Source organism: Trachurus japonicus, unplaced genomic scaffold, assembly GCF_045865225.1.
Source record: "Trachurus japonicus isolate A0001 unplaced genomic scaffold, Traja_1.0 AP030728.1".
In the NCBI taxonomy this organism is placed as follows: Eukaryota; Metazoa; Chordata; class Actinopteri; order Carangiformes; family Carangidae; genus Trachurus; species Trachurus japonicus.
This window is the reverse complement of record NW_028220861.1, coordinates 22,501-44,777: the sequence shown is the minus strand read 5'-3', so window position 1 is coordinate 44,777 and position 22,277 is coordinate 22,501. Positions and strand designations below refer to the sequence as shown.

The 22,277-nt window shown below is 39.0% G+C and overlaps 3 protein-coding genes across 4 annotated transcripts in view; 2 read left to right on the top strand and 1 right to left on the bottom strand.

The window, feature by feature from the left end:
- The first annotated feature begins 338 nt into the window (after nucleotides 1-338).
- On the top strand, nucleotides 339-5,172 carry LOC146960090 (COP9 signalosome complex subunit 4). Of its 2 annotated transcripts, none has more exons than XM_085772627.1 (10): nucleotides 339-494; nucleotides 1,593-1,672; nucleotides 1,774-1,925; nucleotides 2,011-2,114; nucleotides 2,203-2,356; nucleotides 2,478-2,628; nucleotides 2,742-2,912; nucleotides 3,600-3,715; nucleotides 3,846-3,930; nucleotides 5,015-5,172. In XM_085772627.1, exons 1-10 carry the CDS (start codon nucleotides 421-423, stop codon nucleotides 5,146-5,148), a joined length of 1,221 nt encoding a protein of 406 aa, XP_085628753.1. In that variant the 5' UTR covers nucleotides 339-420; the 3' UTR covers nucleotides 5,149-5,172. The 2 variants fall into 2 exon arrangements, with proteins under 2 accessions (XP_085628753.1, XP_085628751.1); XM_085772625.1 differs by having other exon boundaries at nucleotides 2,742-2,936.
- A 4,057-nt stretch (nucleotides 5,173-9,229) lies between these two features.
- LOC146960089 (placenta-specific gene 8 protein-like) lies at nucleotides 9,230-12,103 on the bottom strand. Its single transcript, XM_085772628.1, has 5 exons — nucleotides 12,012-12,103; nucleotides 11,352-11,458; nucleotides 10,678-10,802; nucleotides 9,868-9,976; nucleotides 9,230-9,389 (listed from the first exon to the last, which is right to left on the bottom strand). The coding sequence occupies exons 2-4, from the start codon at nucleotides 11,434-11,436 to the stop codon at nucleotides 9,872-9,874; spliced, it is 315 nt and encodes a 104-aa protein (XP_085628754.1). The 5' UTR covers nucleotides 11,437-11,458; nucleotides 12,012-12,103; the 3' UTR covers nucleotides 9,230-9,389; nucleotides 9,868-9,871.
- A 1,772-nt stretch (nucleotides 12,104-13,875) lies between these two features.
- The window catches only part of LOC146960088 (cleavage and polyadenylation specificity factor subunit 3-like), a 15,671-nt gene continuing 7,269 nt past the window's right edge, over nucleotides 13,876-22,277 (top strand). The window contains exons 1-8 of the mRNA XM_085772630.1: nucleotides 13,876-13,929; nucleotides 15,229-15,318; nucleotides 15,434-15,584; nucleotides 17,236-17,411; nucleotides 18,480-18,638; nucleotides 20,444-20,590; nucleotides 21,595-21,747; nucleotides 21,863-21,971. Coding sequence (XP_085628756.1) covers nucleotides 13,876-13,929; nucleotides 15,229-15,318; nucleotides 15,434-15,584; nucleotides 17,236-17,411; nucleotides 18,480-18,638; nucleotides 20,444-20,590; nucleotides 21,595-21,747; nucleotides 21,863-21,971 — 1,039 coding nt within the window. The remainder of the gene's footprint in view (nucleotides 13,930-15,228; nucleotides 15,319-15,433; nucleotides 15,585-17,235; nucleotides 17,412-18,479; nucleotides 18,639-20,443; nucleotides 20,591-21,594; nucleotides 21,748-21,862; nucleotides 21,972-22,277) is intronic.

Sequence of the window (22,277 nt, the reverse complement as noted above, 5' to 3'; positions counted from 1 at the left end):
AAATATTGCACAAGGTATGCTTTTGGAGATCATTTTCCACTTCACATTAAGTGGCTGTAATAGAGGGCCCAAAAAAAATAAAAAGGGCTCCATAGAGGCTTGGGTCTCACCCATAGACTGATCTCACCTGCACATCCTGTTTACTGTATTTTGATTATTTTTGCTTGCTTGATTATAATACTGCAGCTATAATAATAAAAAGATTTTTTTTTTTAATTAATAAATCAAACGGGGGGCGGGGGAAGAGGCAGGGGAGTAGTCTACTACTTCATACCACCGTCCGTGGCTGCTGCAACAGGAGGAGCTGGGTCTCCCCGTCCCCGGCTGGAGGACCGAGCCTTCAGGGACAGCAGACCGACCGGAAGTGCCGCTCCGCTCTTGGCGGAGGAAGCTGCCGTTGTTGACTCTTCACAGGCAACAATGGCGACCGAAGTGAGGGGGGAGCTTGCACAGCTGATGAACTCAAGTGGATCTCATAAAGATCTCGCCGCCAAGTATGTAACATTAATTGTACAGTAATAATTTTACTCTTTATTTTTAACAACAGCCACTCCCTCATTTAAACGCCGGTATATTAGCGCTGCTGTTGGTAGCAGCGAGATAGCAAGGATGGACTAAGCTAAGCTAACGTTAGCCTAGCTACATTAGCTAATCGGTTAACGTGACACCGGTGGAAACAAACCGTGAATGTCCGTCAAAAAGCACGTTATTGAATAAAACTTAAAGTCTAGCATTGATAATGGTATTAGATTAAATCATGTTAGCGTTTAGAAGCTACTGTTTGTATGGCTTTCTGGTTAAACAGTTGATGCTAACTCACCATAGCTCTGAAGGAGATTGTTTGTTTATTTTTGTGCCAGACACCAAATCCACCTTTAAAACAAACGGCACATGTCAAAGTGGTGCTGGGAAAGAAATATGCAACTGTTAAAAATATATGTATATATATATATTTGTATAGTCATAGACACTGCACCTGTTTTAAATGGTATGCTACAGCTGCAAATTGCTGTCATTTGCCAGTACTAATACCTGGATGAGCCAGATCAATGACGAGCACAGGTTAGTGTAGGGAAATAGATAGATAGTAGATATTAATAGATACCATGTAGCTGCAGTAGGGGTCAATAGAGCTGTGAAAGTGTGTGGCCAAGGAAGTAAAGCTTTTTATATTATTTTTCTCTTTGGTGATACATTGCTGATAAAACTACCCCAAACCCTAACTCCCTGAGACTCAGATCAAAAAATGTTCAACTTCAAACATATTGTACTATGTTGTAATGTATATTTCACATAACTATAACTCATTATCACCATAGCTCTAAAGAAGATTGTTCGTTTTTGTGCCACTCGGTGCAGGTGATGACTGTTCAGAATTTCTTTCTAGTCCAAAAACACATGCATGTCTACTCTTCACACTGCAAACTGATTATTGTAAAAGTGATATTCCAACTGCATTGGATTATTTAAACTCTCAGACGATGCAACATCATATAGACTATCATATCACACTTTCACAGCCTCAGCTATGCTAATGCCCATTTATTGTGTGAAAAAGCGGTGTTGTTTCTAACCTGTCAAATCTTTTGCAGATATCGACAAATTTTGGAGAAGGCCATTCATTTTACAGATGCAGATCAGCTGGAATCCTTGAAGGCTTTTGTTGAAGCAAGTATGCTGTGCTTATGATCTTTTAATGTGATCATCATTATTGTCCACATGTGGTCGCATTCAGTTTGTCTTGATGAAATGTTTCCGTCTGGTCTTTCGCAGTGGTCAATGAAAATGTCAGTCTTGTCATCTCGAGACAGCTGCTCACCGACTTCTGCACGCACCTACCCAACCTGCCCGACGCCACAGCCAAAGCAGTGTATCACTTCACCTTGGAAAAGATTCAGCCGAGGGTCATCTCTTTCGAGGAGCAGGTAAATGCCCAGACACACCGTTAGCGCTACTGTGAGAATTTGTTGTTTATCATCCAGTCAATTAAATGCTTTTGTACATCTGCAGGTAGCTTCAATCAGACAGCACTTAGCAACCATTTATGAGAAGGAGGGAGACTGGAGGAACGCCGCCCAAGTTTTAGTTGGTATTCCCCTGGAAACAGGACAAAAGTAAATAAGCTACTGGCACAAATACGGTATGATCTTTTTATGTTTCGGATAATCCCATGTCTAAACTCCTCTATGTGTGTCTCTTTAGGCAATACAATGTCGACTATAAATTGGATACATATCTGAAAATTGCCCGTCTTTACTTGGAGGATGATGATCCAGTGCAGGCAGAAGCGTACATCAACAGAGCCTCGTTGCTTCAGAATGAGTCGTCTAATGAACAGCTGCAGATCCACTATAAGGTACACGATCCCTTCACGTGTTTTTGGAAAGAACTGCTGGACCCAAACTTTACATAAAACCCTGCAGCAAATAATGCCCAAAGTTATTTAGATGTTTCTCTTATGATGATTATCTTCTCAGGTGTGCTATGCAAGAGTCCTAGACTTCAGGAGGAAGTTCATTGAAGCTGCGCAGAGATATAACGAGCTCTCTTACAAGTCTATCGTACATGAGAGCGAACGTCTGGAAGCCCTGAAACACGCCCTTAACTGCACCATACTGGCTTCTGCAGGTACCGCCGCCAAGACTGTTGTTGTTAGGATCACATTCTCATAAAAATACTGTACTATCGGTTGTTTTTACCACATATCTTGTGCCAAATCCATTCTGTGTCTTCTGTTTCAGGCCAGCAGCGTTCCCGTATGTTGGCCACTCTCTTTAAGGACGAGCGCTGTCAGCAGCTGGCCGCCTACGGTATCCTAGAGAAGATGTATCTGGACCGAATTATCAGGGGAAACCAGCTGCAGGAGTTTGCTGCCATGCTAATGCCGCACCAAAAGGCCACCACTGCGGATGGTGAGTGGACACAAGACTTCACAAGTAATTGGCGCCTTTTTTGGTCACTATCTGTGTCAATAATGTGCAAATAACTCAACTGGGTTTAAACATCTGAACGCATGTTGGCTCCAGATGTTTTACATTATAGAACCTAAACGTATTCATGTTGAAATAAACATAACCAGCCTAAGTAGCTGATATGATTTACCGTTGTGAGCTTGAACTGTACTTCTCCAAAACATATTTATGGAGTTTATGTTAATTGTGGGACTTAAACCTTTGCAAAGTTTGGAGGATCAGATGCCAGAGGAGAAGTCAGTTAGATAGTTAGTCCACATTGGTACGAAAGTGTGGCACAGTTGATATTGTCATTTCACTTCACTTTATTAATTTTTTACCTTGAAGGGCAGTTTGGTTTGCAGCAGACACACATTTGACAGTCACATTCGGAAAAAAACAAAAGACATACATGATAAAACATACAGGATGTGAGCAGCAAGGTACAGCAGATACACCAAGTGTTACTGTACAACATTAAAGTGCCTATAGAATAAGTAATAATAAATAGTAACAAGTACAAGTGTGTTCCTTCTTTCTGTAGTTTCATTAAAAATTGTTTTATCAGTAGGTATTTGATGTTTTTTGAATGTTTTTCTGGTTTTAAACATTTTCTGTCTGTCTGTCCGTCACACTCTTCTGTCCCAGGCTCCAGTATACTTGACAGAGCAGTCATTGAACACAACCTCCTGTCTGCTAGTAAACTGTACAACAACATCACATTTGAAGAACTAGGAGCCTTGTTGGAAATCCCTCCGGCGAAGGTGAGACGTGCGTCCAGGCTGGTTTCCTGCTCCTAATAGGAATTCAGATGCTGCAGAATATTTTTTTAATTGACACAAATGTATTTTCTGTTGTACGTGGAGATCCTAATGTCTGTTTTTCTGTCTTTAGGCTGAGAAAATTGCTTCTCAGATGATCACTGAGGGGCGCATGAACGGCTTCATTGATCAGATAGACGGCATTGTACACTTTGAGAGTGAGTGATGACAGCCAGTGTGTTTCTATGTTGCATAGAGAACAGTACAGTCATGACATTTCCATTAACCAGAAAGAAAATGTTAATTGTTTATTTTAAAGGGGTAGTTCAGCATTTTGACAAACTGGGCCATTGCCATAATCCCTATACAGTAGTTTTAGGAGTAGGTCCGTTACTTTTAATTGTCGGTGCAAGCTATTTTTTAGAACGGCGGAGCAGAGCCGTGAGCTGCTCAGAGCTACGCTACGGAGGCTAATGGGATTTCTTGGTTTCCCTCATCAAACTCATCAAATACACAATCCAACAACTCCTAAACGCTCTGGTGGACAAGTTGTGACCTGCACATTCACCACGCTATGAGATAATAACAGAATGTTATGAGACAGAGTTGTTTTCGATTCAAAAGCAGAGACTGCTTGCCCAAAAACTGTCCCTGACAGGAACGTGCATCAGCGGTTTTGCATGAATTTACCTAGAAAACAACTCTGTCCCGTAACATTCTGTTATTATCTCATAGCGTGGTGAATGTGCAGGTCACAACTTGTCCACCAGAGCATTTCGGAGTTGTTGGATTGTGTATTTGATAAGTTTGAGGGAAACCAAGAAATCCCATTAGCCTCCGTAGTGTAGCTCTGAGCAGCTCGCGGGCGGCCCTGCTCCGCCGTTCTAAAAATAGCCTGCACCGATAATTAAAGGTAACGAACCTTTTCCTAAAACTATAGGGATTATCGCAATGGGCCAATTTACCAAAATGTTGAACTATCCCTTTAAAGTGACAGGTAAAATCCATTAAATCCCATTACAAATGCACAAATACTCACCATTTGTTTGTTTTACTGTTGAGTTGAACTCTGTCATTTTAATAACATCTGTAGTAGGAATGTGATAGGGGTCATGTGCAGACTGACTGTAGGTCTATGTGCAGCCAGTAGGGAGCAGCATCTTCAAACATTAGAGATCCCTGCTTATTGACAGGTGCAGTGTTTGAGTCAGAGAAGGCAAAAGCCTCATTTAAGTCGCATGGCTTGTTGAAATGTTGTGACATGGATGCGTGTTTGATTTCCTCTTTATCTATCTTCGGCAGCGCGTGAACCCCTTCCTACCTGGGACAAACAGATCCAGTCTCTGTGTTTCCAAGTCAACAACCTCCTAGAAAAGATCCGCACGGCTGCTCCAGAGTGGGCCGCACAAGCTATGGAAACCCAGATGACCCAGTAAACATCTCCACCCGACCCCGCCCCACCCAAAAAAGACAAAAAAAAAAAAGACAAAACAACCTAAACTGCTTCCTCATCCCATCCCAACTTTTGCCTCAACAACGTCACCACTTGACACTTGAGAACCCTCTGGTACCACCATCACTCATCATTTGATGTTTGTCTTTCTTTGCTAAAATTTTCAGAGAGCACCATTTTATAACTGTCCCCCACGGGAATAATACTTCAATGTTTCTCAATATTTCAGATCTGTGTCTGGCATAGATGTTATCACAGGAGGGGAATGGTGTAACCTTTGGGTGTAACGCTGGATGCGATTCCTCAGATAGTTGTCGTGTCATGTCATCGGGTCAAAAAGAAGTGAAAGGTTTTACCAATTGTTTTGTTTAAAACTTTTGCTCTCGTGTTTTTCAGCTCTCGAAAACGAAACAGTTGTTGTGGTTTTTTGATTTCTTGCGACATGTACACCTCTCGGTTCTCCCTCATGACATTTCTGCAAAAAGAATTAAATTCGCAGCTGAGAGAAATTGTTTGGCATCATGGTCGTGTTATTTAAGTTTATGTTCTCCTTCAGTGAAATGTTTTAAAGGAGCTATTTGTAAGTTTATTCACCCATAGCTGCTGTCGAAGGTGGAGGTCAACAACATATGATACGGTACGGTATCATACAATGCCTTTATTGTCACTGTGTTTGGAATACAATGAAATTGCATCTGCCCATCGTAGTGGTATTTAAACATTAACACATACGGCACATCAGAAACAACAATGTCAACTCTCTCCTCATGTAAAGTTAGTATGCTAACCAGCTAGCCCCAGTCTGTCTGCTCGTAAGACATACTATAGCACCAAGTAGAGGGTGTTTTATAGCCTCTTGTAAGAGCAAAAATGTTGGCCACACCTGATCTCGGCAAGAAATCAAAACTTACAAAAAGCACCTTTAAAAAAAGAAGAAAAAAAATCTGCTTTTCTATGTCATAAGACGTTATTTCTCTGAGTTTCTCTTTCAGCAGCTTTCACAGCAACATCCTCTTTTAGCAACCAGGTCAGGATGATGTTGCTGTTTCTCTGAGGCGAGGATGATATGAAGCATTTTCCTCAGAGTACTGCATGATACAGACGGAGAATAATAAACGTAAGTGAGAGTAGTTGTACAATTTACCTGGTATCTTTGTAAATTGCAACCGTTGTCACTGAGATATAAGTGTCACAACAACAACAACAACACATTGGCTCAACACAGCAATTCACACAGACATGTTGCATGAATTCAGTCACTTATCAGTACAATACAAGCGTTATATCAAAGACAGTGTATGCTCTTATTTTTCCCTTTTTGTACACTGGAGAATGTAGAGAGTCTTATGTTGCTTTCTCTCTCTTAACTTCTCAGGAAAAAGCAGTTACTCATAATTTCAGTGATATTTACGCTACACTGATGAACCAGCCTAACCCTGCCCTGAGGCGACATCTAAATGTGGTGCAGCCACTATAAATGTCAAGAGAAATGCCTCTGTGTGTGTGTGTGTGTGCTGTGAAAGGTTTAGTCCCTAATCTAAATAGTTTATTATTAAATTATATTAAATTAGAAAGCGCAAATCATGTCCCTGATTAAATTCATTGATTAATATTGTCTAGTCTAACGGCTCTCAAATTAAATCCTTGATAGGAATATTATATAAATATTTGAAAAATCTCACAGCATTACCATTATAATCCACAAACCTAAAAGTCAGTGAACCGCCATGAACCTTATAATAAAACATAATAAATATATACACACACATAAGATCTTAATGTAGTGCAGCCATTATTAGTGTCTAGAGAAACACCTGTGTGTGTTTGTTCAGTTCCTAATCTAAATACTTTATTATGCGTGAACAGACACTGATTAAATGGATGCACAACTAAAAGAATATGGAAAAGAAATCACTCTATTCATTCCTAAATGAAATCCTTTATATAAAACAGTATGGGAGATGTCACAGCTTTAGTTTTGCTGTTACATAACATAAATATATACTATTCACTTTGACACAGGAGACTTTACAACTAACAAAAATACTTTAAAGATGATTTGGCTTGAAACCTACAAAGCAAACTATGCAGCAGGGATCATTGCTGGCTACTTCATGGATGCTTCATGGTGTTTTTTCAGAGTACCGGGCCGGGACAAACACCGTGACCTTCAGTCCAACTACTGGAAAACCAGCGCATTGAACGAAAGACGGCTGTGTGACAAACCAAGAGAGAAGATTTCTCCAGACAATTCAGGTATGGAAACATGTAATGGGAGGTTAAGGAGCCACAACATGACACGATTTATGATTGAATGCTGTTTTAATTAGTCATATTTTATTATTATTATTGTCGTTATTAATCAAACCCTTGACATTAAGATCAACAGTCACGTATCATACAGACAGACACGTGATAATTTCTCTCTATGAACATTACTTTTGTGGCAGAATCTCTGTAAATAAGAAAAGAGGCAGCCACTGCTCTGAATAATCACTCAATTTTCTTTGTGAGAATCCAATTTAGCAGGAAGCTGAATCCTTATATTTAAGTTCTTTATTGAGTGGGGGAAAAAAAACATAAAATATGCAAGTGTTGTTGTTTGAATATTGTTTTTAAAATACTTCCTTTCGGTTTGTACCACATAAATGTACTTTATTTCCTGCTCTATGAACAATACTGACATTTAGGAGCTGTCAACCTGTTTGCATGTGTGTGTGTTTTCATCTAGAGGATGAAATTCCATGAAAAGGTGCATCTCTGAGACACATGGGGAGTGTCTTTCGGATTTGAATGTGTCAGAGATGCAGGAGGCATAATTATTTCCACACCCAGAAGCAGAAATTTATAATGGTTATATATGTCCTTAAAAGAAATTTGGCTCGATAGATAGATAGATTAAAGATCCCATACTCTTTTTACTCAATTTCACTCAGCTGTCAGACATCCAACTAAACTGTATTCGAAATGTATTGCCCCAAACTGATCCGTGGTCCTGAATGTCGGCTGTCTAAAAGTCGCTCAAATGAGCTCTACTGAGAACAAGCTGTTTCTGTGCCTGCACCTTTAAGTAACATGGTTACTGTACACGGCAAAGATTATTACCACTTTATGACTTAAAATTGGTCGGTATTTCATCAATTTAGCTCAGGAGTTTCTTGCTGTGCACTGCAGCCATAGAAATAGACGTGGTAGGCGTTTTATCGCGCTGAGGGGCCGGCCTCACTCCCGTCGTGACATCACCACAGGAGCTGAGTCTGAACAGCCTGTAGCCTATGAGCACCGTTTTACCAGTCGGTGGGCTGCAGAGTTGATGCAGGACCCGTTTGCTTTCCTCATTCTAGGAGTTGGTAGGCTCAGGGAGGATCAGTTTATGTAGGATGTAGAGACCAGAAAAAAACAGTTTTTCATAATATGGGACCTTTAATAGATCAGGTGAGTGAGGACATCCTTACTGTCCGGTACGTGACCTATGACTAAAAGAAAACTTGAAACCGACCTGGTGGTGGAGCAGGTCTTTCCTGTGAACCAGTCTGATCCAGTGCCAAGAGAGATGCCATACTATCAAAGCAGGCATGCATTTACACATTTAATATTATGCTTTCCCAGGTTATCTTTGTACTTTTGTAAGTGGTTTTATGATCGTGCGGCTACAGTCCCTCTCAGGTGCAGTTAAGTGTGTTACTCCACTGTTCACATCACAAAAGCAGACTCTTAAATCAGTGGTGAGCAAGTTCTTTCTCAAGAGTTGCTCAATGTTATCTGATTTAATCAGTCACCACAGTGATTTACTTTGTGTGTTGCAAATTTCATGGCAATCTTTCAGACAAGTTGTTGAAATATTCCACTAAAAACTAGTGTTGTAGTCAAGAAAAACCACCAAACCCAAGACCGAGAGCAAACCAATGCAAGACCATTACTGTATTCTGTACCAGTACTTTTATTGATCATGTGGATTCGTATTTACATTATTCCTCAGCTAAAAAGAAGAGATGATTTTATATCAAGTCTATTCCATATTTAATTGAAACTAAGTTTGGATTGAACAGAAGAACACAAGCATATACTTTTGTAGAACAATTTGAATCATCTTAAATGTATTGAATTACATTACATAAACCAAAGTGAGTGACAGAGAGACATTTCCAGATTAAAAAACCATTTAACCATAAACTGAAAATGATGATCCAGCATTTAAAATCATTTCTTGTGTCACCGCAGTATCTAGAGGGAGGCATAAAGCAAACATGAGATTTCCCATCATTTCAACATCTTTATAACATATAAAGTCACTACCTGTTGATACACACACTACTCACAAAAGGTTAGGGCTATTCCACTTTCAGGTGAAAAAAAATGTAAAATGTTCATGCTAGAGTGATATTATATCATGAAAGTAGGGCATTTAGGTAGAAGTATGCCACGGCAATTTCTTCATTGAAACTAAAGCTAACAACAGTGGTGGGTATACAACAAAACAACAAATGTCATTGCGTCAATAAGTTAATCACTTTGTTAGAGAACAGCATGTTATGTTATAAGCACTGAAAGACTGAACAGTCGGACATGTACGTTCAAAAGTTTAGAGAAGGTCAAATTAAGTTTGCCTGGAAGGGTTATAGTGGATTTTAGGTGCAAAAATATGTCAAATATCCGTAACTTTTTGTTGAGTAGTGCGTATGAGCTGTTGCAAGATGCTTACCGGTCTAGAAAACGCCCTGCTCCTTTCTGCGGTCGATGTCTCTCTTCAGTTGGCAGGTTGCACACCAGGGGCAAAACATGGTTGTAATGAAATCGTTACACATTGACCCCTAGACAATAAAAGGAAAAGTTTATGAAGGGTGTCTGTTGCTATGGCATTGATGGCAATAAAAATAGGCCACATGACACGTACACAATTATGCACTCCTGTGTAGATGGCGCATTATAATTTTTTCCCTTTCTGACGTTATAAACCAACTGTGAGCTTTATATGTCACAATTTAAATGCAGGACTCATTTCAATATTAACATTTGCTTTAATGGATTTTGTCATAAACTAGTTGCACTGATTAAATCTTTGGCCAGATCACTGTCGCTTTTTTCCCCTGTTCTTTTTGTTTGATTTGCTCTGTTGTTCCAGGTTCCTGTTTATTTGCTATTTGTTTTTGTAATTTGTCATTGTTGTGTCAGTGATGGTGTTAGTGGATGTAATTGTGATTTTTTTTTCTTACTTTCTGTAAAAAACAAAAAAGGAAAGGAATAACTGTGGACTGATGATTTTTCTGTTAATTGATTGGTTTCCCAATATACATATTTGAAATAAGAAATCTTTGGCCAGATGATGATGCTAATCAGAGGTTCAATAACTAGGATTTTATGCTCTAAAATTTCTTACCAATCCTTCCCACAGCCGTCAACGTATTTTAGCCTGGACTGAATCGAAAGTCCAGTGCACTCAGCTGCAAATGTCACCTATGTTTTGTGAATACAGTACAACAGGGAGTCCGCCCTGCAAAACCTGAAAACTTACCCTGATGTTGTATTTGGTCCGGTAGACGCTGCGGATGGGCATGCCCAAACCACACAGGCAGCACTCATCCATGGCACTGGCAATGGAGCATCCCATGCACATGTAGCAGAAGAGACCATAGCAACCTGGGGGTGCAGAGAGGCGAGAGAAATGCACGAAGATGAGAACACACACATGTACACTGCAAAAACTCAAAATCTTACCAAGAATATTTGTCTCATTTCAAGTCAAAAATGTCATTTCTAGTCAAAACTGATCTCATTCTACTTAAAATAAGACTCATCACATTAAAAGCAGCTTGTTTTTAGACACTTTTTACTTCTTTCAAGCAGATTTTCACTTGAAATAAGTAGAAAAATCTGACAGTGGAGCAAGTTTTTCTTTCTTATTACAAGCACAAAAAACTTGCTTTCACTGGCAGATTTTTATACTTATTTCAAGTGAAAATTTGTTTGAAACAAGTGAAAATGATCTAAAAACAAGTTAATTTTTAGGTGATGAGTCTTAGTTTAAGTGAAAAGAGATTAGTTTTGACTAGAAATTAGACATTTTGACAAGAAATAAGACAAATATTCTTGGAAAGATTTTGAGTTTTTGCAGTGTAAGTTCAGTTATTAAAAAACAACAACAAGATTCTGCTAAAAGATTTCTTTGAGGAGACGGTGACAACTCACAGGTCCCACAGTCGTCGCAGAAATCACACAGACCGGTCTGGAAGTCAGAGGGCGCGAAACTGCCTGGTTGTCTTGTCACAGCCATGATCAGGATGAAACACTTTCCTCTGTGGGATGAAAAGTGTCACTTGACATTTAAATGCTGAGATAACTATAAACATAAGTAACTTAGGCTATGTCAGTGTTTGGTTTTACGACAATTTGCTTCATGTATCGCGCTGCTGTACAGCTCCATGGTAACATTTATTACAAACACATAACGACAACTCCACATAACGGTTAAACCTAAACGTTAGGCTAATTAATTTCACTCGCACGTACGGAAAAAACAACGGTTCAAAACAAGTAATTTACGGTAAGACTACCATCCGCACACATTTAACAAGTTACACAACTAAGATAAACAACAAACAGTACTCTTTTGATCCTTTTTTTTCTATTTTCTTTTCTTTTTTACCTGTGATAGGGCGGGGACAACTTGCTTCATGTACGTTATGTCGCAGCTGTAAGTTACAGCTCCATGGTAACAGAAGCCCACACTGCCTCGCGCCCCACAAGAAACTCACAGTAACATTCCAAAATAACAGTAGGCTACGACCCTTAATAATAATATTTAGCCACTAGTGCACCCGTTAAACTTGTTAGGAGATCAAATCTTACCAGACAGTTGAAGAGTTGAAGGTCGGTGAAGCTGCAGCAGAGGTTCCAAGAAGACAAAATGGGAACAGGAAGGATGATCAGTCTTTACTGATCAAAGCCATTGCACAATAGATGTTATCGCTCTTTATGTTCCTGAAAACCATAATTGTACCGATGCCCAACCCATAAAGCCACTGCAACACATAGGCCTACAACTTCTCCTTACAACTGCTGCTGCGTTTTCAGGAACACATTCATAACTTTATCGTTTTGGGAAATGTTTAACAGACAAATGTGAACTAGATTAAAGTAGTTTTGCTTATTAAATAACACCTTACATAATGTACAGTGCCCAAAAAGGATTGTTTGGTTGATGAACTTTCCTGTTAAAGGTCTACGATAAACAACGATTAACGATAACTTAGCACTTTAATTTGGGTTAGGCTAATTAATGATTGATTAGTCTGTTCATGCAGATCCATTTTTAGAACCATGCTCAGCTATTTAGCATAAAATATTAGTTAAAATATACATGTAAAATATTGTCATTTACATCAAAGAAAAAGTCTTCTTCATTTCAATTTTTCTTATTCAGTTTCATTTTGGTGTGTTAAAGTAGGCTAATTGAGCTCATTCAGCCCAACTCAAAAGAGCAGTGGTGGAAAATAACTATTCTGAGGTACATTATTTTTTATATAACTTGAGTATTCACATGTTCAACAACTAATTTAAAATCACACAAAGTTAGAGATATTTGGCTTTTGGATGAAATTTCAGAATGCACCTAAAATGCGCTATAATCTTTACAGGTGAACTTATTTGACCTTCTCTAAACTTTTGAATGCACATGTTCGTAGTTTTACTAGTTTTACTATAGGACCTGAACACTCCCTGCACTGCTGAACAAATACGGGAAGTGGAAAATGTTTTATTATGCAATAAACTAACCTAACCCTATCTGACCTCAGGGCTGTATCGCTCATAATCCTTCCTCAATAATTTCACCTGAACTGAAAGTTAAAGACATAAAGGACATAAGATGTTTTTATATCTTACTGTTTTTACTTGTGGGAAATTCACTTACAACAGTAGCATAGAAGTACAGGATAAGCAAATAAGTAAGGAATAAAAATATATAAAGACTTCACTATGTATAAAATTTTATACTGTTATTTACAAAAAAATATTTAGAGAATATAGAGAAAAAACAATATACATATTGCTTGATTAGAAATAATGCACAGTGTGGGTGGACAGGAATACAAGTAAAGCACAGTTTATGAACTGAGCAAGGTAAATTACACATGGATAAATTATGTAAAACAAAAATACATACTGTTATTTACAAAAGAAATATTTAAATAGAGAGAAAAAACTATACATATTGCTTGATTATAATAATGCACAGTGTGGGTGGGCAGGAATAAAATATACATGTAAAATATTGTCATTTACATCAAAGTCTTCATTTTCTTCATTTCAGTTTTTCTTATTCACTTTTATTTTGGCGGGTTAAAGTAATTGAGCTCATTCAATACAAGTAAATGTTTACAGAGAACTGAGCAAGGTAAAATACACAAGGATAAATTACAACTGGGTGAGGTAATGGCGTGTAATTTAAAAAAAAAAGGCTTGTGCAAAGGTGGCAGATCAGTAGTGCAATAATGTCAAGAATAAATAGAGTGAGCGCAGGTTATTACTGTATCAGACTGGTGAAAGAGCAGAGTGCACACAGTTAAATATAATGTTATAATGTGGAGATTATTTTTCTTTCAAAAACAAAACAAAACAAAACAAAACAAAAGAAGAATTGAAAAAGCTTTACCATAAGCTCTACAGTGCTGCTGTGCTCCTGTCAGACACACGGTGGCGCTGCTCCCCCATCATGTGGCTGCCACCTACCTCAGGCTGTGCAGGCAGGAGAGAGCACAAAATAACAGTACGACCGTTAATAATAATATTAAACCACTAAAGTAAAAACAAAACAAATGAACACACTAACACCAATAACACAACAGGTGTTTTTGTTAGTTTGTTTTAAATCCAGTTTTACGTCTCCTACAAGTAAGTTACACCCGTTAAACTTGTTAGGAGATCAAATCTTACCAGACAGTTGAAGAGCTGAAGGTCGGTGAAGCTGCAGCAGAGGTTCCAAGAAGACAAAATGGGAACAGGAAGGATGATCAGTCTTTACTGATCAAAGCAATTGCACAATAGATGTTATTGCTCTTTATGTTCCTGAAAACTATAATTGTACCGATGCCCAACCCATAAACCCACTGCAACACATAGGCCTACAACTTCTCCTTACAACTGCTGCTGCGTTTTCAGGAACACATTCATAACTTTATCGTTTTGGGAAATGTTTAACAGACAAATGTGAACTAGATTAAAGTAGTTTTCAGGGATGCAAACAGCGCGCCGAAAAGCGAAACTCGCTTTTTTCATGACCAATTAGGTGACTTGTGTGAATCGTTCAGATCCGAAGAGTTTTTGTTTTGAGGGGGGGGGGGTCTCAGCGTCTCAGCTCGGGTCAGTAAAATGTTTTTCTAACAGGCTGACAGTGACAATCACGTGAGGCGAACTCATTCATGGTCTCTGATTATACTGATAACAGCCGTCCTCCAATGTAGACGCGCGACATGCACGCACGTTACCCAAAGCGGTGACGCCGTTTTTTCCCCCCGTGCACGTCCGCGGCGCACAGCTCCACGGACGTGCACGGTTCCCTACGTTGCTGTGTCAGGCAGGTGTTTCCACGGAGCTCTGCCCCGTTTCAGAGGTGCAGGAAGCCCTAAGTGGAAAGACGTCGCCTCCGCCATGTAGAATGTGTTCAATTAAAGTGAAACTAACACATTATATAGGCCTATATGTCCATTACACACCGAATGGGATGTTAAATCCCATGTCTTTATTTCTTCAGTTTATTTTAATAGTAATAATTATGACTAACATTCAGTGAAGACCTAAAAATCAGTATCTCCAAAATTGAAATATTGCAATGGTTTTTATTTTTTTAAAGCATTTTTAATATAGAAATGTTGGCCTTCTGAAAACTGTCCATCTATATGCACTCAATACTTGGTTGGGGTTGAACTACTGGAAATTGACTTTTCTGTGATATTGTTAATGGTGAGCCCCCCCCCCCGCCAGACAATACCTCTCTTTTTTGGTCCTGACCCGTTTGCATCCCTGTATATGTGTGTGTGTGTGTGTGTGTGTGTGTGTGTGTGTGTAGTTGTTGTACACAGGAGACTTCTCCCGTCAGGAGGACAGACACTTGATGGCGGCGGAGATCCCCAGCGTCAAACCAGACATCCTCATCACCGTGAGTGGAGCCGTTCAACCTGTTCAATCTTTATTTAAACACAGAGCACAGACACTTAACATTGAACCTGTGTGTGTGTGTTTGTTGTGTGTGTGTGTGTGTGTGTGTGTGTCAGGAGTCGACCTACGGGACTCACATCCACGAGAAGCGGGAGGAGCGAGAGGCTCGGTTCTGCAACACGGTCCACGACATCGTCAACAGAGAAGGTCGATGTCTGATCCCCGTGTTCGCTCTGGGCCGAGCGCAGGAGCTGCTGCTCATCCTCGGTGAGACCACGGCAACAACGATGCCATGACGACACACGGCGACCTAAGAGTGGCGCTTTCCCTTCAGCTGAGGGAAAAATAAATTCAGGCTTCAAGTTTTATTTACAAGATTAAACTAAGGGACGTGTTTCTGTCTATGGATCACACAGAAACATTTTCATTCACCATACACACTCGTTAAAGCCCCAGTGTGTAACTTATTTGGCTTTTTAGTAGCAAAAATCAAATATTGCTTTCATAAATACGTATTTCACTGAAGTCGAATCACACCCGCATACAAATGAAAGCTTTCTGGTACCTTAGAATGAGTTGTTACAAGTCGTTACAAACACATGAGTGGGTGACGCACCGAACCGAGGCGGCCATGTTGCATCGTGACCGTAGGTAACCACGGAAACTCAGCGGAGCTGTCGGCTCGGCCTGTTAAAACTGTCACCACTGTGCAGGGCCGTTGCTAGGAATTCTGGGCCCCCTTAAAGAATACTAAAGTGGGCCCCTCCCCCTAACTTTTCCAGTTTTTTTTCTTAGACTACGTATGTATTATCATTTTTTATTTAGCCTAGTAGCCTACCTTGTTTTGATGCTAATGCAACATTACACTGCAAAAACCCAAGTATCTTACCAAGAATATTTGTCTTATTTCTAGTCAAAATGTAATTTCTAGTCAAAACAAATATCATTATACCTAAAATAAGACTCAGAATATTAAAAGTAGCTTGTTTTTAGACACTTTTTACTTCTTTCAAGCATATTTTCACTTGGAATAAGTAGAAAAAATCTGATAGTGGAACAAGTTTTTCTTCCTTATTACAAGCACAAAAAACTTGCTTTCACTGGCAGATTTTTCTACTTATTTCAAGTGAAAATTAGTTTGAAACAAGTGAAAATTATCTAAAAACAAGTTAATTTTTAGGTTATGAGTCTTATTTTAAGTGGAAAGAGATTCGTTTTGACTAGAAATGAGACATTTGGACAAGAAATAAGACAAATATTCTTGGAAAGATGTTGAGTTTTTACAGTGTACTATGAGTATTAGTCAGGGTCTTACACAGAATAAATCAGTCATACAAAGATTAGACTACTGGGGTTTTTTATGGGCCCCACTGGGCGCTGGGCCCCTAGAATTATCATCACCTTTCTCCCCTATACAACGGCCCTGCCACTGTGTAGTGTGAGGAAGGACGGACGCACTGGTGTTGCATTCAGGTGCAGTCAGGCAGACGGCCGTCGGCAAACCAACCGGATGTCATTTTACTCGACGAGAGAAAGACGGTAAAACGTGGGTCGGGTAAACAATACGACATCACCATGACAACATATTGTCACGCCTGTATTATTTTGCCTCGTGCTGGCGGACCACTTGTTTACATAAACGCTTGTTTATCCTGTTACATGCAGCGTCTGTTGTCTGTCTGACGTCTGCCCGATTTCAGGTGAATGCAACATCAAGAATACGTTCAGATATGCAACCGCACCTCTAGATGGGGGGAATTCCTACATACTATACCTTTAAAGAGGAACTATGCAGGATTTTTACCTTAAAGGGATAGTTCAACATTTTGGCAAATTGGTCCATTGCCATAATCGCTCTACTCATAGCAGTAGGTTCGTTAACTTTATTTGTGTGTGTGTGTGTGTGTGTGTGGACCAGACGAGTACTGGCAGAACCACCCGGAGCTCCACGACATCCCGATCTTCTACGCTTCGTCTCTGGCCAGGAAGTGCATGGCCGTGTACCAGACCTACATCAACGCCATGAACGACAAGATCCGCAAGGCCATCAACATCAACAACCCCTTCGTCTTCAAGCACATCAGCAACCTGAAGGTTTGTTTTGTTTTTGTTTTTGTTTTTACTTTTCTGTCCTGTTTTATTGTGTCGTCAGGTTTGTTCTGTCCTTTGTTTTCTGTTTTGTCTGTTTTGGTCAGTGTATTGTCAGTGTATACAGGTAATACTCAGAAAATTAGAATATCGTGAAAAAGTTCATTCATTGAAGCAGTAATTCAGGCAAATGGGGGCCCAACCAAGTACTGAGTACACAAAATGATTATACTTTTCTGATGGCTGACATTTCATTTATTTAAACAAATTTTTCTGTTTATTTCATGTGATATTCAAATTTTTTGAGACTCTGATTTTGGGGTTTTCATAAGCTGTAAGCCATAATAATCAAAATTCTAACAAATAAAAGCTTGAAATATCTTGCAATGCCTGTTATGAGTCTAAATAATATATTTTTAAGTTGAATTACTTAAATGAATGAACTTTTTCACGATATTCTAATTTTCTGAGTATTACCTGTACATTGTGTATGTTTAGGGTTGCAAAGGGGCGGAAAATTTCCAGTTTTTTATTCCAAATTGGAAAATATCCATGGGAATTATGGGAAATTATGGGAATTTATGGGGATTAACTGGAAATTTGGGGTAATTTAAACAAACTGTATCATATCCAAACATAAATGTAAATATTTTGTTTTGTCATAAGCAGACATCCATGCAAAATAACAATACAATTAAAAAAACATGACATTTCAACAGATTTATTTGTGAGTAGAACTTTATCAAGTTTTAATTCTTGTATGAACAATCAGCTATTTTACTGAACAACAAAAACATGAATGTTGAGTAAAATATTACTAATTGCTTATTAAGGGCCAACCTTCAATTTTGTAAATTTCGGATTTATTCCCGTTTATTCCCATAGAAAGTTTCCGATATTACCCGATACCCGATATTTTGCAACCCTATGTATGCTATTGCCTGTTTCCATTGTTGTTGTCGTTTGTTTTCTGACGTGTGTGTGTGTGTGTGTGTGTGTGTGTGTGTGTGTGTGTGTGTGTGTGTGTGTGTGTGTGTGTGTGTGTGTGTGTGTGTGTGTGTGTGTGTGTGTCAGAGCATGGACCACTTCGACGACATCGGGCCCAGCGTGGTGATGGCGTCGCCCGGCATGATGCAGAGCGGTTTGTCCCGGGAGCTGTTTGAGAGCTGGTGCACGGACAAGAGGAACGGCGTCATCATCGCCGGCTACTGCGTGGAGGGGACGCTCGCCAAGGTGGGAATCGAACCTGCGACACCTCGGGTCCCTTCTGCAGTTTTTAAAAAAAATTATTATCACAGGAAGTGAAACGTTTCCTCCACTGGTTTTTAGAAATGTCAGGTCTGTGCTTAAGTTAAGAACAACAGAGAGTGAGAGAGTGAAATCAAATAAACAATCACAGCAATAAATAAAAATAGACAATAACAGCTGTAAAATTAGTTTGTCTGCCCCAAATGCATCTTTCTTTATTCATAACTTCTCCTTTAATCGGTATCTTATAGTTTGGAGATAATAACTGCGATGGCAAGAACAGCAACACAAATAACTCTGACTGAGAACCGTGTAATTGCTGAAACAAGATCTTTTACAGTGTGTGTATCTGAATAAAAACCAGAAATAAGACTCTTATTTAAATTATATTATTGATCGGCATCGATAGATATTCCCAGTATTGGATCAGTCCGGTCAGTTTTATTGATAATGTTGAGTTTAATGTGGCTGCGTAACAAGAATCTGAATCTGTGACATACGCCTGTGTTAACGACGTAGGACCGATCAGAAGAGTGTGTCGTGTTGCGTTCAAGTGCTGCTGGGATTTAATGAACTTTTAATAATATATTTATATTATTTTAAATGATTAAACTTTTCACACAGGTTATTTAATGTACTGTGTGTGTGTGTGTGTGTATGTTGAATTGAATTGAATTGAAATTTGTTTATTTCGGTCATACAACACCAACATCAAAATCGACCATTTTGTGTGAACAGTTTAGCCAAAACATATTATACACAATTGCAACCACACACACACACACAAAAAAAAGAAAATATCATACAGTGACCGAAAAGGGAATAGGCTGAAGCCCAAGGCTTATATTTGCCTATCCTTTACACTCTATGAAATTGAATTACCTAGAATGTCAGCAGTCCACAATAATAAGATGAAAATAATCATTACTGTATTTTATAATTTTTCATTATTTCACATTTCAAGGCTTTCTTAAAACTCAACAAAGAACTACATGTCTTCAACTCATCACTGAGCTTATTCCACATTTTAACTCCTAAGACTGAAACACATTTGTATTTTATATTAGTTCTCACTTTACACATTTCAAAAATCAATAATCCTCTTAAATTATAGTTTCCTTTTCTTAATTTAAATAACTGAAGGATACAAGCTGGAAGGCTGTTGTTCTTTACTCGAAAAATGATTTCCATTGTCTTTAGGAACACAATATCTGAAAATTTTAATGCATTAGATCTTAAAAATAGTGGGTTGGTAGGTTCACAATAGCACTCTTTGTTTATTATTCTAATAACTCTTTTTTGAAGCTTGATTATAGGGTCTATGTTTGTTTTATAAACATTTCCCCAAACTTCAACGCAGTATGTCAAATATGGAAATATAAGAGAATAATATAAAATATGCAGACATTTCTTATTCAACATGTCCCTTGTTTTATAAAGAATGGCAATGGATTTGGATATTTTTCCCTTGATATATTCTATATGAGGCTTCCAACACAGTTTATGATCAATAATTACTCCCAAAAACTTAGTTTCATATACTCTATCGATTTCCACTTGATTTAATTTTAATTTTACTTCACAATTGGTCCTAGCACCGCTAAACACCATACATTTTGTTTCTTTTCATTTAATGATAACTTATTAATATCAAACCATTTTTTTAGCTGAAACAACTCTACTTCTACTGTCCTCAGCACTTCCTTCAAATCCTCCCCTGAACAATATACATTAGTGTCATTACATACATTAGTGTATGTGTGTAATATGTGTGTGTGTGTGTGTTGCAGCACATCATGACGGAGCCTGATGAGATCGCCACCATGTCGGGACAGAAGCTTCCTCTCAAGATGTCGGTCGACTACATCTCCTTCTCCGCTCACACCGACTACCAGCAGACCAGCGAGTTCATCCGGGCGCTCAAACCGCCGCACGTGGTAAAAACAACACACACAGACACACACTATTTAAATCCACACTATTTAATTAAATCCACAAAGCGATGTTCCTGGATCCTTTGGGTTTAATGCGACACACTAACAGGCAAAAACACTGTTTTTTCATGCACTGATCAATTTTGAGATTTTGGGCTATTTTTCTCTCAGAAAAGTGGAAAGAAATGGTAGAAAATCCACATTAAGGTTTTTTATTTTACTTCATTTTGTCTCTTTCATCAGTAGATTTCTCCTAAATTCACCAAAAGTTATGTCAGGTATCACTGTAAAGCTCCCTCTCTCTCCTGAACAATTATGTGGATCCAAAAATTGTCGTTTCCTCCGTATCCGCGACCAATCGTAAAAGTGCGATTCACATTAATGATCTATGGAATTTTACAGTACAAATCTTTAAAGGCCGTTTTCTCAAAATGAGTTTTTCCTCAGACTCTGGACCCGAAATCTCCACTTCAGCGGCACTTACAGACACCAAACCTTCCAGTTTTATTCCTGTCTATATTCTGAAGGTTTTTACAGAGGGGATTGTTGATACATCATCCACAGCCTGATTTATACAACATTTTATTCATAAAAACATGGCGATATTTGAATCTTTAGGGCTGGTGACAGTATTTTCTCATTTACAGAGTGATACAAAGACATATCCAAAATCCCCTCTGTAAAAACTTCTGACTCTAGTATGTCAACAAAATAAAACAAGAATTTTGAAAGGTTCTTTATCCATTGTTCAGATTTCGGTTCTGGAAATGTATGCAAATTAGCGCATATTTCATCAGATATTGCTCCATTTACATATTTAAACATAAAACTTGACAAAACTTGTAATACAAAAAATATTTGTCTTAATGTAAGTGATAAACTTGGGAAGTTTCATGGTGATATCTGTTAGTTTAAATTTCTACCCTATTCACCTGCAGTGTCCCACCTTAATGCAGTTTGTGTGTGTCCGTGTGTGTGTATGTGTGTGTGTGTGTGTGCGTGTGCAGATCCTGGTGCACGGCGAGCAGAACGAGATGGCCCGGCTGAAGGCGGCTCTGATCCGAGAGTACGAAGACAACGACGAGGTTCACATCGAAGTCCACAACCCGCGAAACACTGAAGCCGTGACGCTGAACTTCAGAGGAGAGAAACTGGCCAAGGTGTGTGTGTGTCTGTGTGTGTGTGTGTGTGTGTTGTTGTTGTTGTTGTTGTTGTATTGGTGTGGGCCGTGTTGTTAACTCCCAGCATGCTCCGCTCCGCTGTGCTGTGCTGCAGGTGATGGGCGTGCTGGCGGATGAGAAGTGCTCTCAGGGTCAGAGAGTCTCCGGGATCCTGGTGAAGAGAAACTTCAGTTACCACATCCTGACGCCGTCCGACCTCTCCAGTCAGTCTGCGTGTGTGTGTGTGTGTGTGTGTGTGTGTGTGTGTGTGTGTGTGTGTGTGTGTGTATTGTCAAACACTTATTATAATTGATGAATGTTTAATGTTTTTGATCCGTCATCAAATGTTTCAAGCTGCTTCTGTCACAGAAAGTAAACCTCAACATCTGGACTGATTGGTTGGTTGGTTGGTTGATAGAAAGAAAGAAAGAAAGAAAGAAGGAAGGAAATAAAGAAAGAGTGAAGGAAAGAAAGAAAAAGAGAGAAAGAGGTGGAAAGAAAGACAATAGCTGGGTTTCCATCCAAGTCGT

What these genes read in the sequence shown, in the direction of transcription:
- LOC146960090 (XM_085772625.1), top strand. Translation starts at nt 421, where the DNA reads ATGGCGACCGAAGTGAGGGGGGAGCTTGCACAGCTGATGAACTCAAGT. An exon ending in CATAAAGATCTCGCCGCCAA is followed by an intron (nt 495 to 1,592) that starts GTATGTAACATT and finishes AATCTTTTGCAG; the next exon opens with ATATCGACAAATTTTGGAGA. An exon ending in CGGCATTGTACACTTTGAGA is followed by an intron (nt 3,931 to 5,014) that starts GTGAGTGATGAC and finishes TATCTTCGGCAG; the next exon opens with CGCGTGAACCCCTTCCTACC.
- LOC146960089 (XM_085772628.1), bottom strand. Translation starts at nt 11,436, where the DNA reads ATGGCTGTGACAAGACAACCAGGCAGTTTCGCGCCCTCTGACTTCCAG. An exon ending in CTGCGACGACTGTGGGACCT is followed by an intron (nt 10,803 to 11,351) that starts GTGAGTTGTCAC and finishes CTGCACCCCCAG; the next exon opens with GTTGCTATGGTCTCTTCTGC. An exon ending in GGACCAAATACAACATCAGG is followed by an intron (nt 9,977 to 10,677) that starts GTAAGTTTTCAG and finishes TTTATTGTCTAG; the next exon opens with GGGTCAATGTGTAACGATTT.